General features: G+C 39.7%; 1 protein-coding gene across 1 annotated transcript in view; it reads right to left on the minus strand.

Moving 5' to 3' along the window:
- Window positions 1-5395: 5395 nt before the first annotated feature.
- Window positions 5396-21159, minus strand: part of zcchc4 (zinc finger, CCHC domain containing 4) — a gene marked incomplete at its 3' end in the record, with an annotated part of 28037 nt that continues 12273 nt past the window's right edge. The window contains exons 6-13 of the mRNA XM_083936827.1: window positions 21020-21092; window positions 20790-20940; window positions 20208-20308; window positions 8500-8621; window positions 6076-6151; window positions 5942-5993; window positions 5639-5786; window positions 5396-5519 (exon numbers count right to left, since the gene is read on the minus strand). Coding sequence (XP_083792953.1) covers window positions 5396-5519; window positions 5639-5786; window positions 5942-5993; window positions 6076-6151; window positions 8500-8621; window positions 20208-20308; window positions 20790-20940; window positions 21020-21092 — 847 coding nt within the window. The remainder of the gene's footprint in view (window positions 5520-5638; window positions 5787-5941; window positions 5994-6075; window positions 6152-8499; window positions 8622-20207; window positions 20309-20789; window positions 20941-21019; window positions 21093-21159) is intronic.

Genomic DNA, 21159 nt, shown 5'->3' on the forward strand with positions numbered 1-21159 from the left:
ACTGTACAATAGACGAGACTAAGTGGAAGTGAAGAAGGAAGAAGTGAGAAGAAGGGAGTAGATGACTGAGGAGACAGCTTGGGTCTACTATCTTTAAGTCCAGTTCTAAGGTGGGGCCTGGATAATGAGATGCATTTATTTTCCTTCCTAAAGTAAGGGAAACGCCCTCTGTCCTTGGTCTCCAAAGACAATAGATCAGTTTTCATATACATATAAAAATCAGGCCAAGTGTACTCACAAACCCCCAGCTGAGCACCGTGTTGTTGGAGTTTACCCTGGTGGACGAGAGGGTCAACTCCTTAGGCCTGCGGTTGGTAGGGGGGAAAACTCTGACTGTTGTTTGTGAATATGCGCCAAACAGCACTTCAGAGTATTCAGCCTTCTTGGAGACCCTGAATGGAGTCCTGCATGGGGCTCCAGTAGGGGACTCCATAGTTCTGCTGGGAGACTTCAACGCCCACGTGGGCAATGATGGAGACACCTGGAGAGGCGTGATCGGGAGGAACGGCCTCCCTGATCTAAATCCGAGTGGTCGTCTGCTATTAGACTTTTTTGCTAGTCACGGATTGTCTATAACGAACACCATGTTCAACTCATAAGTGTACGTGGTACCAGAGCACCCTAGGCCAAAGGTCGATGATCGATTTTGTGATCGTATCATGTGATCTGAGGCCGTTTGTTTTGGACACTCGAGTGAAGAGAGGGGCAGAGCTGTCAACTGATCACCGTCTGGTGATGAGTTGGGTCAGAGGATGGGGGAAGATTCTGGACGGACCAGGTAAGCCCAAATGAGTATTGCGGGTGAACTGGGAACATCTGGAGGAGGCCCCTGTCCAAGAGATCTTCAACTCACACCTCCGGTGGAGCTTTTCTGGCATCCCTGTGGAGACTGGCGGCATTGAACCGGAGTGGGTAATGTTCAAAGCTTCCATTGCTGAAGCTGCAGCAGTGAGCAGTGGCCTCAAGGTCTTAGGTGCCTCAAGGGGCAGTAACCCTCGAACACCGTGGTGGACACCGGTGGTCAGGGAAGCTGTCCGACTGAAGAAGGAGGCCTTCCGGGATATGCTATCCAAGAAGACTCCTGAGGCAGTTGCAAGGCACCGATGAGCCAGAAAGGTGTGAGAGAAGTTCGGAGAAGTCATGGAGAAGGTATTTCTGGAAAACCATTCGACACATCAGGAGGAGGAAACAGGGAACCAAGCTGTTTACAGTAAGGACGGGAAGCTGGTGACCTCAGCCGATGAGGTTATCGGGCATTGGAAGGAGCACTTCAAGAAACTCCTTAATTTGACTAAAACGCCACGCTGTGACCTTCAGCACGCAGGCAAAGCTCTCGATCTACCGGTCAATCTTCGTTCCTACCCTCACCTATGGTCATGAAAGCTGGGTCATGACCGATAGAACGAGGTGCAAGCAGCCGAAATGTTTTTTTTCAGGAGGGTGGCTGGAGTCTCCCTTAGAGATAGGGTGAGAAGTTCAGCCATTCGTGAGGAACTCGGAATAGAGCTCCTGCTCCTTTGCGTTGAAAGGAGCCAGTTGAGGTGGTTCAGGCATCTAGTAAGGATGACCCCTGGGCGCCTCTCTAGGGAGGTGTTCCAGGCAAGTCCAGCTGGGAGGAGGCCTTGGGGAAGACCAAGACTAGGTGGAGAGATTATATCTCCACACTGGCCTAGGAGCGCCTCTGGATCCCCCAATTGGAGCTGGTTAATGTGGCCCGGGAAAGGGAAGTTTGGGGTCCCCTGTTAGAGCTGCTGCCCCTGCGACCCGACCCCGAATAGGGGTTGAAGATGAGAGATGAGATACTTAATGTCAATACTTAACATGATCAGGTTTAATATCATCGCATTTCTGTAACTTTGGCAATCTTGATCATAGAACGGCCAGAGTCATTCCAAACAACACTTATTTCTTTACAGATGAATAAAACACACATTTTATATAACGACAGTTTATATTTCTCATAATAGTTTTCTTTAAGAACATATTAAAGGGTGAGTCTCTGGTCTTCTTATCTGTGAGATAAGAATTCTGTGGGTTGCTCAGGACCATAAAAGTGTCACAAGTTTCTGTGAGAGGAATGCAGGGATCTCGAGTTAGAGTCGGGGTACTATAAAATGTATCTCTTAAAAAGGGTGTGGGGGGGGGGTGTATGTGTGTGTATATATATATATATATATATATATATATATATATATATGTATATATATATATACACAGTATACACATACACATGTGTATATGTTAGCACTGTTGCCTCACAGTAAGAGGGTTCCTGTATATATATTCCTATATATGTATATATACAGTGGAGATCAAAAGTAAGTGAACAAAATATAAATACTTGATTTATTATGAAATATTGTTTTTAATTTAATAGAATATCTGCTGTGGCAATACTGTGCTGTACTAGCATGTGGTTGTTTTTTTTTTTTTAAATAACCAAGGCACCTTAACAAAAACTTTTATTTTGTGAAAAAACATTGATCAAAATTCTCCCAGTTATTGGTGTTAATTTGCACCTGGTGACAATTGACTTCATTGTTGGACACACACTATTTATCTGCAGCTCTCCTGGTAACTTTGAAGGATGACGAGCTGCTCTAAGGTGACTGAAACCCTGAGACAGCAGGTTGTCCAGGTGAAGGCCAAAGGGATGACCCTCTCAGCCATCAGAGAGAGGTTGGGCGTTCACAGTCTGTGATTTCAAGAATATTGAAACTTTACAAGGACACCGATTCATTTAAGTCCCTCACGAGAGGACTATTATGAGAAGACTCTCAATGGGGAATCAGTTCAACACTGCAGCTGGAGTTGGTCTCCAGTTCAGTGCTGAACAGGGCAAGGATCTGCCTCTGTACACAGCTTTCAGACTTTTTGGAGTGAAAGCCCACTCTGCAGTGACTAAACCTCTCATCAGCAGAAAGAATAAAAAGGCTAGACTCACCTTTGTTGAGGAGCATGTTGTGTGGACAGAGGAGAACTGGTCCAGAGTGACTACAGTGATGAGAGGACGTTCAGTTTACTTGTATCTGATGGAATCATTATGTTGGGTGTAGGGCTAGGGAAAGACTGAACACCAAGTGTGTAATGAAGTCAGTTAAATTTGGAGGAGGAAGTGTCATTGTTTGAGGGATGTTTTCTGCAGCAGGAGTTGGGCTTCTTGTACAGCTACATGGCAGGGTGAATGCAAAGGTTTATGTGAACCTCCTTCAGCAACATGCAATACCTTTACTGCAATTGTTCTCCCAATCAGCTGAAATTTTAATGCAAGACAATGTCCGCTGTCACACTGTTAAACAGGTGAAGCAGTTCCTTAAAGCTAAGAATATTGAAAAAATGAAATGGCCAGCCCAGAGTCCAGATCTAAACCCTATAGAGAATCTCTGGAAAATACTTGGCAACAGAGAAACCCACTACAGTTAATGAACGGTGGAAGAGACTGCAAGAAGAATGGACCAAGATCAAACCAGAGCAGTGTGAGAAACTAGTGATGTCCTGTGGGCGCAGATGTGCTGAAGTCATTCAAAGCAAGGGCCTCTACACTTCAATGGTTTCCTGTGGAAAACAAATCTTTTTTGAGCCGAGGCCGTGTTGATGGAAAACCTTTTAAGAACTACGGAGAGAAAAAAAAAGCTTGTTTTTGATCGTGTAGACGTACCCAGAGTGTTCGCACACGGTACAACACATGCCCTTATATAGTGTTTAGGGGTAGTTTGTTAATGAACACTTATGAAGTGTGAATTGTGTACAAGTTTATGTTCACATAATTTATTGTTATTTTGTTTTGTGTTTCTATTATTATTATTATTATTTTTGTAATTGTTTTTAATCTGTGTTTGTTTCATGTATTTACATGTTTGAAATATATAATAAAGAAAGATCATGATCAAGTGGGTAAGAGCAAATTTGGATGGTTAAAAGGTTTGGAGAACATTTCAGAGAATGTTGCTGCATGAGGCCCAAACAGAGGACAGAGTAGACCTGAACAATACTGCCATCATGTGGCCAAAGCTAAACTCACTTAGTGTAATCATGAAGCAACACTGCATGCTGTTTTGAGTTCAGCTCAAAATCAGGAATCTTTTGACATTTGTGAGTCATCTGGAATATACTTTGAATTCAAAAACCAAGACTTTTTTTTTTTGCTCACTTATTACAAGTTAAAATAATATTGTATTTTTTTGGACACAGTGCAGCAAACTATAATCCCAAAAACTGCCACACCGTTATGGTTTAAAGTTAAAGCTACATGACTTCTTTACAAGACTGCTGAATAGATGTGAAGAACTGGATGTCCAACTCATTTCTTCAATTGAACCAAAACAGAAAATCTTGTATTTAGCGATATAAACACTAATATACTGCCCATCTACAGGTATTTGTCTGTCCACGTTAAGCCTGTTGGAAGAAATCTTGGCATCTGGTTGAGTTTAATTTAAGTTCTTGACAACATTTTACTAAACTTGCACAAATCAACTAAGAAACAAAACCAAATTTTGACCTCTTTCAAGCTTTAGAGAAACCATTTTACATGCTTTTATATCATCATCATGCCTGGACAACTATAACAGCCTTTTGACATGCCTAAATAGAAAGTGTAGACCAGCTACAGACAATACAGAATCAGAGGAACCCTTGCTGAGGAAATACAACAGACTGAGTCAGTGTCTCCATTTACACAGTGTCTTCAAATCGAAGTTCAAAACATATTTTTATCACATTTCTGTACCTGATTTTTCATTCATGTTTTTATTCTGTTTTACGATTTGTATGTTGCTCTTTTAGCACAGTTATTTTGTTACTGCTCTGTTGTTCTTTTTCCTGTAACTTTGTGTGGATAAGTGCTATATAAATAGAGACATTATTAATTTCATTTGGAGTTGTGTTTTTGTCCATCTGATAAATGCAGGTTCAATATTTATTTTAGCTGTTTTGTTCCATACCAACTACTGTGAAACAGATCTTTCTCTTTAGCCCAGGGATTCCTAATTCCGGCCCTGGAGGGCCACTATCCATCAGGATTAGGCCCCCTTGCTTTAGCCAGTAAATGCTCCACTGTGTTCACCAGCTAGCTGCTAACCTTCTGTTAGGTGCTGAGCGGGTAGTGTAGAGTGGGTTTATAAGAGCGTTGTTGCTGTTAACAGCTGCCTTTAGCAGTGAGAGGCTGAACCAAAACATTACATCTTAAGATCAAAATGGCTTCCATACCACCTTTGAATGTCTATGCATTTCAATGAAAAATACAAGGCAAGTTCTCTTGTTATATTACTTTTTATTCTACTACAACAACTGCTAACACTGTCACTGTCACAGTCATCACAGTCATTTGAGTTATAATAAAATAAGCAACTGCTTGTGATTGCACACCTGACGACATACTGCATGAAGGCTGAGGTCACTTAGACAGAATGGCCATCTTCTTTGCTCTGCGAGCAGCTCCGGACTTCCTCTTAGCTTTAGGCTTCGGGGGGGGATGATGGGATACATCTTTGCCTCCGCTCTTGGCACTGGGCCGATGCCTGGAGAGGCAAAACACAGATTGATCGACCGATACAGAAGAACAAGTTAAGACATGAAAATATGGACTCTTATTAGTTCAAAGACTGAGCCCTCGACAGGGGCAGTTCTGTAAACTCACCTGCTCGTCCTATGTGTGTTTTTAAGAGGGCAACCTTTGCGTTTGTGCTCCAGGCTGCCACAGTTGAAGCAGCCCTCCTTTCCTTGACCTTGTCCACATGGGTGGTCTGGGAGGGCACAGCGGCCACAGGCCGGGCAGTGTTTCCAGGCTTAGAGGGAAAAGATGAAATAGATATGCACATTAATAAAAGGTTCAGGCTAAAGTAGTGATGCCAAGATTTCTGCGTATCTTGACAAGCAGTAACCACATATCCATGTACATCTTACTACTATATCTGATGTGATTATGTTTACTTTTACGTACATGGTTTCACACATCTCTCACATGTTGAGCAGTGCTTCCATTCTCTGCCGTCCTGGAGACACACAGAGAAAGCAGAAGTTGTAACATTTGATTTGATTAGAGTACATATAATGGATGTAGTTGTGGTTTTATACCTTGGAAGGGCAGACATTGCATTTAGCACAGTGCTTGTTGAAGGAGGAGACAAATCTCTGACATATAGCGCAAAACCTGAAGTGGAAGAGAAGGAGAGAAGATACACGACCTTTTAACACAACTTCAAAATAACTGATATTGACTGCATGGTTGTTCCAGTTTGGTATGACTTTGAGTTCCATCCCAAATGTGTTCCTAATATTCAATGCTTTGTCAGATTTATATATTTTTTGATCACATACCTCCTGATTGACAGTTACTCACAACTTACTGTAACTTATTCCTGTAGTTTCCTTATGTTAGAATACACTTTAATTCTAAAGTTTGACTAGTTTTATTTAATAAACATAGCTATGGAATAATAGTTTAATAACAATAATATTAATATAAATTCCTCAAAGTACAGTATGGTACAGTATTATTTTGGCAGTGAAATTAAAATTAATAGTTTTGTACAGAAAATGTCTAGAGATACCCAGGCCAAATAAATATTTCCATTTTAATATCAGAAGGATAAAGGATATGCTGTATTACAGACGGGCTTTTGAGACTTACAGCATTATCAGTTTAAAAAGTCTGATAGTAAAACATCAGATAATATTCTGTTTTTAACACAAATACCTAACAACATTAATAACATAATAACAACTGTGTATGATACAAATTAAATTAAAGGGAACCCTTTATGCTTTTCCATATTTTCTGTCATGTATATCTTGTAATAATGTGGGATGTTTATGCTAAACATGACCAGACCTTCAAAAAATAAGGTAAACGTGTTTATGGGTTTATGGGTTTTAAAGAATTGGGTTGATTATGGAATACTTCTTCTCTGTCAACCGCTGAACAAGTAGGGTCATTTGTTTACATATAATGATTTTTTATCAGAGAATAACATTCCTGTGCTTCCTTCCATGTCTTTTCTGCAATCAGAGATACTATCCAGCAAACCTCTCTACCAGGGAGGAAAGGAGTCAACGATGCATTTTAAAATGCACGACAAACACTTAGCTCTACGTGAGAAAGGACACAGTGCTGTGATGTTAGTCTTTTTTACCACGAGTATGATAAGTGTTTCATCATAGTTATGTTTATATTTACATTACATTTTTTCACAAATGGGTACTTAAGATGGGCTTTTGAGACTTACAGCATTATCACTTTAAAAAGTCTGATAATAAAACAGCTGATATTCTGTTTTTAACACAAACACCCAACATAACAGTGTATGATTGGAGTAAATTAAAGGGAACCTATTAAGCTAAGAATCTATTTTCCTTAGATTCTGTCATATATATATAATGTTATAATGTTTGGATGTTCATGCCAAACATGAACTGCTCAAACAGCTCTGGTTGCTTGTGTTGTTCATTGCTCCTTAATTCCATATCACACTACTGCTGCAATATGTGCAAAACAACATTCTCTGTTGTGTTTGGTTTATAAAGCATAATTTCAGATTTTTGACAGTAGAAAGTGCTGCTATATTCCCCCACAGTCCACTACTAACAACTTGTAGCTACAGGCCAACAGCAGACAAAGCTGTAATATTGGTTGCTTGTGTTGTCCTTACTCCATATTTTGACCATGGACCACCGTTTGGGAGAGGTGGGCTTTTTGTAAAGCACATGTACGAGCACGAGCGTGCGCACGTGAACGAGTACAAGCACAAGGCCTACGGCGGTTCTGACGTCATTTTATGTGCGTCTGTTCGGATATAGAAAAAAGAAGGACCGACCATGCGCGGACATTTAAAACAATTGCGGCAAAAGGTTCACGTTGGTGTGATGCGGAGGTGGGGTGTTTACTGCAGATTTGAACAGATGAAAATATTCAAAAACAAATGGACAAGACGCACAAAAACTCGGAGGTCTATGGAAAGATTTAAAAAACAATGCGACGCATCGCGATGATGTCAATCAATGCGTGTTACGCGTTACTGCGTGATGACGTATAGGCAGGCAAGAAGCATTCCGCCGAGGCCCAGGTAGTGTGAGTACAAACGGGCCTGGCCCGCGGGGGGGACAAGTACCCTAAAGCACAGGGCAAGTGCACCCTTAGACAGACAGGTGCTGCAACAGAGCAGCAGCCATGAGCAGTATGAGAAAAACAGTGTTTTTTTTGTTTTTTTAACATTAAAGCATGTTAAAATGTTCTAGTAGAAAAAAAAAAGCACATGTATGAAGCTGAAAAAGAGTATAATAGGACCCCAGTAAACTTAATTATTATAGAATTGGGACCAAGATATGAAAACAAACAGTGTTCTCTGCTGGTCAGACTACAGCATGTAATGGTGACACTGCTTCTATATCGAACACATATTTGGCATTGTGTACAGAACATTTGCTGTCATTTTAGTCGACACATTGATAGTGATACATCTGTGATTAGATTCTATCAACCAATCACACAGCTGTTGATACCTGTAGCCCTCCTCTTTGGGCAGGACAACATCTCTGGGTGAAATATTAGTGAAGAGTCTGACAGGAGACTGCTTCCGGCCTGTCTTCATGTGTTTATACAGAGGATGGTTGTCATAATCCACCTGGAAACAAAGCAAATATTGACTTTATTCTTTATGGTTCACAAGGAAAATGGTGGTTTACGTATAGCATATTCTATAAAAGAAGCTGCTTGCCATGGGATTGTGCCTTGATCTGAGTCACTGTGCTGTAGCTCCAGCTTTGAAAAAGGACATTTACACCCAACAATTAAAAATCTCAGTCAGTTGGAGACCTACAGTCAGGGTTCTAAATTAACACCCGCCAACTGCGCATTCAAATTCATTTTATTTTCACATTTTTTTAATTGAGGTTTGCAGATAGTCAAAAAAGAAAAAGTGCAACAGTTGTAAATAATAGTTAAAATAACTTACTAGCCAGTTAAACCGGTGATGTAGAATATGAGGCGTTACATGCATGAGACAAGCCTCTGTTCTCGGTCATTTATCGCTGTTGCTGTACTTCCCACAGTTCCCATGCACGCTGTGTCATAATGCTACGTTATGACGTTTCATACGCCCATTGGCTGTGCGCAGTTTGCAGTGAAACCAGCGTGAGAAACCATGGAAACATGTACAACAGAAGACACAAGGAAGAAGGAAAGAAGGAAAGGAGCCGAAGAAGGAAATTGGACTCAAAGAGAAGGGAGTTAGCTAACATTAGTGAAGTCAAAAATTCAGATTAAACTAAATAACTAAAGAGGAGGGAGTTAGCTAATGTTAGTAAAGTAAAGTCAAAAGTTCAGATGAAACTTAATGATTAAAGGGGAGGGAGTTAGCTAACGTAAGTCAAGTCAAAACTTCAGATTAAACTAAATGACTAAAGAGGAGGGACTTACCTAACGTTAGTAAAGTAAAGTCAAAAGCTCAGATTACACTAAATGACTACTGAGGAGGGAGTTAGCTAACGTTAGTAGGGATGCTCGATATTGGCTTTTCTGCCGATATCCGATATTTCGATATTGTCCAACTCTTAATTTATGATACCGACATAACCCGATACCGATATATGCAGTCTTTTTACACCAAAATTGTTAGATAACAACATGACATATCACCTATTATGGAATTAACACATTATGCCTTATTTTATTGTGATGCCCACTGGATGCATACATAAAGGCAACACGGCTTTTCAAATGTAAACACTGTCTGTGCAAAATAAAAAGGTGAAAAAAGTGCAAGTCATTTATTTGTTTGTGTTTTTAGAGAGAATATTTTGCCTCAAATAACACTACAGACAATATCAAAACAAGGAAGATGTATATCTTCAGTCCAGAGTAGTAAACAAACACAGTCCTTTTTTTCCAGACTGAGTAACTGGCCATTCTTCTTGAGGTGGGTGATCAAATTTGATGTATTAAAGGAAGACGTGTCTAGCGTGTTGTTGTTGTTATACGTCATCAACCACGCGCCTGTAAACGTCCCATGTTGCATTAATGCAGACTCGTAAATGCTGAAGCCTACAGACAAACATCGGTTGTAAAAACCCAATACCAATAATTCCAGACACACGTTTATAAAGTAAAGTCAAAAATTCAGATGAAACTAAATGACTAAAGAGGGAGTTAATTTATGTTAGTAAAGTAAAATAAAAAGTTCAGATTAAACTAAATGACTGAAGGAGGGAGTGAGCTACAGCAGTAAATTCAAAAATTCAGATTAAACTAAATGCCTAAAGAGGAGAGAGTACGCTAACGTTAGTAAAGTCAAAAATTCAGATTAAACTAAATGACTAATGATGAGGGAGTTAGCGAACGTTAGTAAAGTAAGGTCAAAAATTCAGATTAAACTAAATGACTAAAGATGAGGGAGTAAGTTAATGTTAGTAAAGTCAAAGGTTCAAATTAAACTAAATGACTAATGAGGAGGGAGTTAGCTAACGTTAGTAAAGTAAAAAATTCTGATTAAACTAAATCACAAATGAGGAGGGAGTTAGCTAACGTTAGTAAAATCAAAAATTCTGATTAAACGAAATGACTAAAAAGGAGGGAGTTAGTTGACGTAAGTAAAGTCAAAATTACAGCTTAAACTAAATGTCTAATGAGGAGGGAGTTAGCTAACGTTAGTAAAGTAAAGTTAAAAATTCAGATTAAACTAAATAACTAGTAACGTTAGCTCACTCCCTTTAAAGTCAAAAATTCTGATTAAACAAAATCCAGAATGAGGAGGGAGTTAGCCAACGTTAAAATAAAGTCAAACATTCAGATTAAACTAAATGACTAAAGAGGATGGAGTTAGCTAATGTTAGTTAAGTCAAAAGTTCAGATTAAACTAAATGACTAAAGAGGAGGGAGTTAGCTAACGTTAGTAAAGTAAAGTCAAAAATTCAGATTAAACCAAATGACTAAAGGAGGGAGTTAATTTATGTTAGTAAAGTAAAATAAAAAGTTCAGATTAAACTAAATGACTGAAGGAGGGAGTGAGCTACAGCAGTAAAGTCAAAAATTCAGATTAAACTAAATGCCTAAAGAGGTGGGAGTTAGCTAACGTTACTCAAGTCAAAAATTCTGATTAAACTAAATCACTTATGAGAAGGGAGTTAGCTAACGTCAGTAAAGTAAGGTCAAAAATTCAGATTAAACTAAATGACTAAAGATGAGGGAGTTAGCCAACGTTAGTAAAGTAAAGTCAAAAATTCAGATTAAACTAAATGACTAAAAGAGGGAGTTAAATAAGGTTAGTAGAGTCAAAAATCAGATTAAACTAAATGACTAAAGAGGAGGGAGTTAGCGAACATTAGTAAAGTAAAGTCAAAAGTTCAGATCAAACTAAATCACTAATGAGGAGGGAGTTAGCTAATGTTAGTAAAGTCAAAAATTCAGATCAAACTAAATCACTAATGAGGAGGGAGTTAGCTAATGTAAGTAAAGTCAAAAATTCAGATTAAACTAAATGCAGCAGGTTGGGACAGACTTAGAATTTATGAATTAATTTTAAACATGTCAATATACAAAATTAAATTAGTGTTACAAATAAGAGAAAAAAAAAACAAAAAACCAGTGACATATACAATTTATTCTGTCTGAAAAGGAGTGGGAAGAATTTTTCACTTATCCAGTCCTACCCATTTTCTTCAGGGGGGAGAGAAGAGGAAAGAGGCAGGGGATGAGGATATCGACAAGAAACGAAGAAAAGAAAATTGAATAGCTCACGGGTCGAGAATGGCTTGGATGGATGGATGGATGGATGGATGGATGGATGGATGGATGGATGGATGGATGGATGGATGGATGGATGGGTGGATGGATGGATGGATAGATGGATAGATGGATAGATGGATAGATGGATAGATGGATAGATAGATAGATAGATATACACAGATAGATAGATATACACAGACAGATGGATATACACACAGACAGATAGATAGATACTCAACTCAAACTTTATTTATAGAGCACATTTTAAATGACCAACGGACGACTAAAGTGCTGTACAGTTCAGTAAACAGTACAATACAATAAGAATATAAAATACACATAACAATGAGTCCTTACTATTGGACTTTAAAAGGGATATACCAGCAAAACAGTGGAAAGAAACGGTGTGTTTAGCTAAGATGGATCCCAAGGGCAGCAAGTACAGTAAAAATAGGATAGGGCCCAAAATGGAGCCTTGAGAGACTCCACAGGTGAGAGGGGCAGCATATAGATATAGATAGGGAGAGATGGAGAGATAGATAGAGAGATAGAGAGATCGATCGCAAGCCTCAAATTAAATGTTTGCACTTTCTGTGTATATTTCGTTGTATGTATTGTACTTTATATGTGTTTTTCATGCCAACAATGTTGATAAAACCTCTTATCAAGTGGAAATTCTGATTGTCTGGTCACTTTCTAAAGTTTTTTCTTTTCTAAAAATACCAGCCATTGAGGGAGGGTCACGTGATGCGCTTGCACTGAGAGGATCGCTTTTGCCGACCTCCCGCTCCGTCAGCCGATAAAATTAATTTTTGACTGATAAACCTTAACATTTCCTGACTATACTTGCTGGGGAACATGTCCAACACTAAAGGGAATACTTCTCGAGTTGTCCCCGCGTCACAAATACCCGAGCGAACCGTAACTCGTAAAGACAAAAAAAAGTTACTCGCGGCTAACACAGAAGCTAACATGGAAGATGGCAGCAGCACGTCGTTTGAGGAAAACGTAGCTAACACCGTTTCCAACACAGTTACCAAAGAGATTAGCGCTCTCATGGAACGGAAGTTTACAGAGCTGCATTCTACTCTGGACAAACTAAGCCGATGTGTGGAAGACAACACAAAGCGGATCGCTGAGACTGAAGCCCGCGTTTCCGACGGCGAGGACCGCACAGCTTCTCTGGAGAACAAGCTAGCTGAACTTGAAAAAAAAGTGAAGATATTAACCGACCGAGCCGAGGACAGCGAAAACAGGAGCCGCAGAGATAACATACGAATCATGGGCCTCAAGGAAGGCACAGAGGGGAACCAGGCTGTCAGGTTTTTTGAGACCTGGCTTCCAGATACACTGGGTCTGGAGACCAAACGAGGCTCCATTTAGATTGACCGAGCACACAGAGCCTTAGGTCCGCCGAAGAAAAATTACAATCGACCTGTCATCATAAAGTTACACACTTTAGTGACAAACAACGGATCCTTTCTGCTGTCCGGGAGAAACGAGAAGTCACCTACCAAGGAGACAAGATCTACATCCGTCAGGACCTATCACCCCAGGTGAGGGAAGCCCGACGTCAGTTCAACAGTGTTTGTGACCGTCTCATCCAGAAAGGGCTGCGGTTCCAGATGCGCTACCCGGCCAACTTATGCTTCACCCTGGACGGCGAGGACCACTCCTTCAAAAACCCACGTGAAGCTGAGGTTTTTCTGAGCAGAAGCGTCTAACCCCGGCCACAAGATATTGATGACACTTAAGTGTTTAACACGGTCTACACAGCAGACAGAAATTAAACTCTTGCCGAATGGAAGATGAACAGTTCATAATCCACCCCGGTGTGGACCTCATCGCTTGGAGTTTACTTTCAGAGCAACAATACATGCTCAGGTAATTTGCCTACGTTCTTTTTTCTCTTTTTTTTTTCTTCTCTCTCCCAGTATTGAATTATTTCTTGAGACTATATGCTTCAATCACAGGACGTGATTCATGATCAGCTGTCGGCTGCGGGGCGGGGGGGTTGCGGAGAACAGGCATCAGTAGTGGGATGCATGTGTACATTCCTGCGGCTGGTGTGTTCGTTTCTCTCACAGGTGGGAGGATACCTCTCTGCTTCACCTGCCCTAAGACTCTTAACGCCTTTTTAAGGATGTTCTTTGTTATTGTTTTTTCGTTTGGGGGGCTCTATTTTGTTCAGAGTTTCGAGCCTCAATTTTGGGAGGGGTTTTTACAGACAGCAGTAACTATTGTATTCTTTTCTTGTATGTTTGGCTTCAGTCCTTTATTAACTACCATATCAGACACTGCCTTTTTCTTCTCTGTTTCATGGATAGCTGCATAGAACACTTACTGTATAGAGGTAACCCTACATGAGTGATCTTAAGATTGTTTCACTTAATGTAAAGGGCATTAACCATGTCATCAAATGCCAGAAAATCCTATCCTTCCTTAAAAAAGAAAGATGCCAAATTGCCTTTCTCCAAGAGACCCACCTTATAGACCTAGAACATATAAAATTGAGGAGAAGCTGGGTGGGTCAGGTATTTTATTCGTCTTATAATTCTAAAAGCCGAGGTGTTGCAATTCTTCTACATCGCTCCCTGCCTTTTACTCTTGACAAAACATTATCAGATAAAGAGGGACGTTATGTAATTATATCTGGCTATCTTTATGGAGAACATGTAGTTTTTGGTTGTATATATGCACCAACAATATACGAGGCCTCTTTCATTCCACAGCTTATTTCAGATTTAGCAACATTTTCTTCTCCATATTTACTTCTAGGGGGCGACCTTAACTGTGCTTTTAACCCAAATATTGATTTACCCCCCCCCCCCCCCAATCTACTCTCTCTAAGAAAAGTGCAAAAATGGGTGACTTTTGTAAAGATTTAGATCTATATGATACTTGGAGGGTGCTACACCCCTTAGATAAAGACTACACATTCTTCTCAATCCCCCACCAGGTTTCTTCTAGAATAGATTACTTTTTATCTTCAAGAACAATTTTGAACAGAATACTGAACTGCACAATTGAGACCAAGTTTCTCTCTGACCACTCCCCCATCAGTGTAACTATCTCTCCTCCTTATAGAGATCCTGCTTGCAGACACTGGAGGCTTGACCCTACCCTTCTAAGTAACCACTCTGTTACAGAATATATTACATCTGAATGGCGACAGTACATCTCTATAAATAAAACCCCAGATATCAGTCCTTCTACGCTGTGGGAAGCCGGCAAAGCATATATACGTGGGGCTATTATATCGTATACGTCAGCACAGAAGAAAGACGCCCTTAAAAGACAGTTAGATTTAGAGAAGACAATAGATAATCTAGAAGCTCAGTTTAAGATATCTCATAGCAGCCCTCTTGCTAAACAGCTGGATGCAGCCCGCTCTGCTTTGAATCAGCTCTTAACCAGGAAGGCAGAGACACAGATTTTTTTTGCTAAACACAGACTATTTGAATCAGGCAACAAACCAGGCCGATTACTGGCCCGCCTTGCCCGAGGTAAAACCGATCCCAATGTAATCCCATCCCTTATAGACAAAAATGGGATGAGATGCCTCAAATCATCTGATATAAATGAAGTAATGAAACTGTTCTATAAAGACCTCTATAGCTCTGAATGTACATCCTCTTCTGAGGCTAGAACAACATTTCTTAACAAGATAAAATTACCGTCTCTTTCAGACGCACAGAAGGCAGAGCTATGCAAACCAATTACTAAAGAAGAAGTCTTACAAGCCATACACACTCTTAAGGGAGGCAAGGCTCCGGGACCGGACGGTTTCGGCCCAGAATTTTACAAAACATTCAGACAAGAAATAGTTGGTCCCTTAACGGACATGTATTCAGATTCCTTTAATAGGGGTTGTCTCCCCCCCCCCGTTAAACACAGCTAATATCTCGGTTACCTTAAAGAGGGATAAGCCATCTGACATATGTGGTTCCTATAGGCCGATCAGTCTGATTCCTGTAGACAGCAAAATACTGTCAAAACTCTTAGCCGGACGCCTAGAAAAATTACTCCCCACTCTTATAAATCCAGATCAGTCGGGCTTTGTTTATGGACGCTATTCAGCTAGCAATGTAAGAAGGTTCTTGAATATTGTACAATTTACCTCTCAATATAAACAGAAGGCTCTGGCCATTTCTCTAGATGCAGAAAAGGCTTTCGATAGGGTTGAGTGGGGCTATTTGTTTGACATCTTGGGGAGATTTGGCCTGGGGGGGGACTTCCTTAAATGGATCCAAACCATATATCACTCACCTACAGCTGTTGTTATAACTAACGGGCGACGTTCCGAACCCTTCCCAATAGCAAGGGGTGTACGCCAAGGGTGCCCCCTCAGCCCACTCCTCTTTGCCTTAGCTTTAGAACCTTTAGCTGAAACTATTCGACTCCATACCGATGTAAAGGGAATAACAATAGGACATGAGGAACATAAAATTGCATTATACGCAGACGATATCCTTTTGTTTTTATCCTCTCCTCAGCTTTCAACTTCCACAATTATAGATATCTTCAATAGGTTTAGTAATATATCTGGCTATAAAATACATTTTAATAAATCTGAAGCTATGCCACTGGGAACCCTAGTTATTACAGATGTTCAGGAAAACTTTCCTTTCAGGTGGTCAAGATCTGGCTTCACCTATTTAGGGATAAAGGTGTCCTCGGACCTGAGAGATCTGCAAAAACTGAACTTTACCCCTATATGTACCTCAGTCAAAAGAGACCTGGAGCGATGGCAGAATTTACCCCTATCCCTGTTCGGTCGAATCAGTCTCATTAAGATGAATGTGCTCCCTCGACTCCTATACCCTTTACAAATGCTCCCATTATATCTGTCCAAAAAAATTTACCTAGATTTAGAGAAGGCGTTATCCAAATTTATCTGGCAAGGCAAAAAACCTAGGCAGAGGCTTAAGATATTACAATTACCTACAGACACAGGTGGTCTCTCTATGCCCAATATGCTGTTTTATAATTGGGCCTGCCATGCACGCCACTTCTGGCGGTGGTTACATTCATATATTAAGAGAGAGACCTGTATTGATTCTTGGGCCCACCACCCTCATTCCCTATGGAGTTTAATCACTTGTGACGCAAATAAAATAAATCCAGAAATAAAATGTAATCCCATTATCTATAACAGTATTAGGATATGGCGTGATATATCCAAATACCTGGGAAGAAGAAGTACAAAATCTTTACTGTCTCCCATAACCAACAACCCTGACTTTCCTGCAGGTGTTAACTCACCTACATTCCTTTCTTGGAGGGACAAGGGAATCCACGTAATCGGCGATCTAATGAGGGATAACACTTTTCTATCTTTCCAACAGTTACAAGAAACATTCAATATCCCCAAACAGCACTTTTTTGGGTATCTACAGATTAGATATTTTGTATCCTCACGGACCGCCTCTTTTTCTACCAACATCTCTTATAGTGATGTCGAGAGATTTCTCCTAGAGCGCAAAAATAGAAAACATTTTATAGCATCATTTTGTTCGCTTCTGGGCTCTTCTGTCACTTACCTTTTACCAGACATCTCACATAGATGGGAAAAAGACTTGAACAACGAATATCTAGAAGATGACTGGCTGTCAGCTATACACCTGATCAAGTCTACATCTACCTGTAACCGGTTAAGAGAAACTCAGTACAAGATACTTCACAGGCTGCATATTACTCCTATTATTTTAAATAAAATTGACCACTCCATTTCTCCTCTATGTACCAAGTGGAGAGTACCAAGTACCAAGTACCAACTTGGAAAGGGGAACATACTTTCATTATTTTTGGGAATGTAAACTGATCTCCAGATTCTGGTCACTTATCTCAAAGGTACTCAGTGGTATATTTAAGATAAAAATTAAAAAAGATCCAGGGGTTTTCCTCCTAGGCCTGCCCTCTAGGGACCTACATCTCACTGCATCACATTATAAGCTTTTTGAAAAGCTCCTTCTTGCTGCCCGAAAATGTATCCTGCAAAACTGGACCAAACCTCTTCCACCTACTGTCACCTTTTGGTATAGAGAGATCTTTAATACCCTCCCTCATGAAAGGTTGGAAGCTGTTGTGAAGGGCAAAGATGAGTTATTTTTAAAAGTCTGGACACCCTTTTTAGATGATATACCTGTAGATCTGAAAATTCTGCTAATGATGGGCAGACAGTTTTCTGAGTGGAAAAGGACTCCCCCTGTGTGGGGACAATAGGCTACTGATGATTGTTTACTCTTAACTCGTAGTTAGGTACTGACTGGAATCAAACCAGAACTGTAATTATTTTTCATTTAAATTTAATTTCATCTAATTTAATTTACATGTATTTTAATTTATTTTTGGTATTTCTGATCATTTAATTATATATTTCATTTTATTTAGTTATTTTACTTACTTATTTTAATGTTATGAATATCACAGCACTGGTAAATGTAACTACTTTTTTTTTTCTTTTTCTCTTTTTTTTTTTTTTTTCTTTCTCTCTTCTTGTATAACTTTGTATTACATTTGCTGTCTGGTGGGTGGGATGGGGTTTTGTTTCTGTGTTTTGTATTGTTTATGTTTGAAAAACAATAAAATGTGTTTAAAAAAAAAAAAAAAAAAAAATACCAGCCAAATTGGCTGGAAATTACAAAAGTTAATTTAGAACCCTGCCTAAAGCCCTGTTAAACTCTTCCACATGAACAGTCTCCCGCTTGCGGAGGTGCACTACTCGTCCAGAATCTTCTCAGTTTGAGTGAAAACATGTGTTTGTGAAGTACTGAGCATACAAGTAGTGTTGCTTTCGTCAACGAAAATGATGACGAAATATCTTCGTCAACGAACCTCTATCACGTGACAAAAACTAGATGAGACAAAACGAAAATGCTGGGCATGTGACGATGACTAAGACTGAATATATAATGCAATTTCATTACCGAATAAAAACGAGACAAAATGTCTCTTCATTTTCGTTGACGAAAACGAGAAGAAATGTCTCTTCATTTTCGTTGACGAAAACGAGACGAAATAACGTTGTTTTAGGTTATTATTATTATTATTATTATTATTATTATTATTATTATTATTATTTTGTAGTTTTCTCCTAGTCTCGCGTCTGGGCGACGTCACTTCCTCAATCCCCACATGCGCATTATTTGGATTCTGAAGCTGCCGCTGCTATGGGTCAGCGTTAGCGTTAGGGTTAACGACAACTAAAGAAACATGAGAACAAAGTGTGGAACCAGCCGGGGGGCGTGTTTGGGAGCAAAAGAAGAAACACTTTCATAACATAGACGTGGAAAGCAAAACGGAATGTGTTGTGGAAAAAGAAAGGGGAAAATGCGACCACAAAATCACAGGAAAAAACACCACGGCTCTTAAGAGACACCCCAGGGCATCCCATAATGATATTTAGTTAAGTCAAGACATAGCGTAACGATACTTTCTGTTTTATTAAGCTCATGCTACATGAGGCTACGGTTAATGTGTCGGGTTTTAACCCTAGCTTTGGCGTTAGCCACTGGAGATGTGTGTGTGTGTGTGTGTGTGTGTGTGTGTGTGCGCGTTTGTGTGAGAGAGACTAGCGTGTGTGTGCGTGTGTGTGAGAGAGACTAGCGTGTTTGTGAGAGAGACTAGTGTGTGTGTGTGTGTGTGTGCGCGCACATGCGCGCGTGGCTAGCGTGTGTAGCGTGTGTACATGTATTTATTTGTGAGAGAGTGTAAAGTGTGTTTTTAGTTCCTACCTGACTGACTCACTCTATAAGTGCACTAAACTTCCCCTTGTTGGCCAAATACTTTCACTAGTTTTGTATTTCACAGAGCAAATCACACTGAACTGAATTTGGCATCAACATAAATTGGATTACTTATTCTAGACTTGTACATGCTGTAAACTAAAGATATCTGCATGGGTTTGGCTCAAGGAAATGTTGGTTTTTGTCAATACTACTAGGTACTTTTATCATATTAAATATAATTGCATCACTAAAAAGAGACTAATATACAATTTTCTTTGACTAAAACTAGACTAAAATGTCATAAGTTTTAGTCGACTAAAACTAGACTAAAATGCTCAGACTTTTAGTCGACTAAAACTAGACTAGACTAAAAGTAAAACAGGCCGCCAAAAACAACACTACATGCAAGTGGATAAACAAGACTACTGCACAAGTTTTGTTAGAGTTTGTAATTTGATGGTATATGTGGAGCCCTCTTTCTTTATGCATAAGACTTTGCTATTTTTTGGGGATTCTCCGTTCACCGGGGAAGCATGAGACAAAAAAGGTTTCCTCTATGAATTCAAGGCAACACTTGGTGAGTAACTGATATACAAATTATCATTATGAAGGTGAAGTATTCCTTTAAAATGAAACAAAATGGTCCCACACTGGTACTGTACTGCATGATTCCTGAAAGTAAAGCTCTTCAGCTCTTTTCAACAATATCCGTCTGGTAATTATTTCTCTCTAAACCAATGGCTATAAGTGATGCCTACCTGGTAGTCCAGCATCATGAATGAGGGGAGACACTCCAAGATGCGTGGCTCAAAGAAATATGGGAAGATCCACATCATGGGCATGTCAGCATCACTGCTGTCTGCTGACAAAAATACATGGGTGTTAGTGTCAAACACTGGAACATGACTTTTTTTAATACAAACAGACTAAAAGTAGCACAATCATTCAAATATTTTGTATCTTAATGGAACTTGTTGATATAAAAGGTTTAAGCTACACTGATCAATACTTTTAGATGGACAATGGATCAAATGTGTCATGTGAAAGGGGCCTGTTGTTTAATGAACCCACAGAGAATTATCAGCCGACAATTTGGGGTAAACGACTTCTTTTGTTGCCCTTAGTGGCCCGAAAATACATTCATATATAATTATTATATTTTAACATTATTTCACACTCACTATTAACCATTATTGACACTTAAATGTCCTGTCTTTTTGTTTTTATTTTTAAGATACCTTAATGCAAAAATAATTCCTCTTGTGGACCCACAAAGATCAGACGTACAGATAGCAGGGTGGTGAGCTATCATTGAGGATTATATGAAAAATGACATTGACCATAACTCTGCAGCTTCCTCCACGTCTGTGAGATCAGAGAGAAACTATTTGCCAGGGGCTTCACCAGGCCACCGAACGGAGGGTCGGCCACCATCACCACCTTCTGCCCGCCACACTCTCTGAGGAAGGCCAGCAGAACCGCACTGGAAGCCTGAGAACATGAGACAGAGCTTTATTTTATTAAAGTGGAAATCACATATATACTGTAGAATAATTGTTTGAACGCTTACCTCTCCATTGAAAAAGTGATGGTTGAACATGTTGTAGTGACAGAATTCATCCTGGCTGTAGAACTGAGCATATCTGAAACATGAAAACACTGTTGTTCAGCATTAAGGATTCAGAATTCAGACAACTTTCTTTTTTGCGC

Source organism: Echiichthys vipera (genome assembly GCF_963691815.1).
Source record: "Echiichthys vipera genome assembly, chromosome: 22".
NCBI classification, from domain to species: domain Eukaryota; kingdom Metazoa; phylum Chordata; class Actinopteri; order Perciformes; family Trachinidae; genus Echiichthys; species Echiichthys vipera.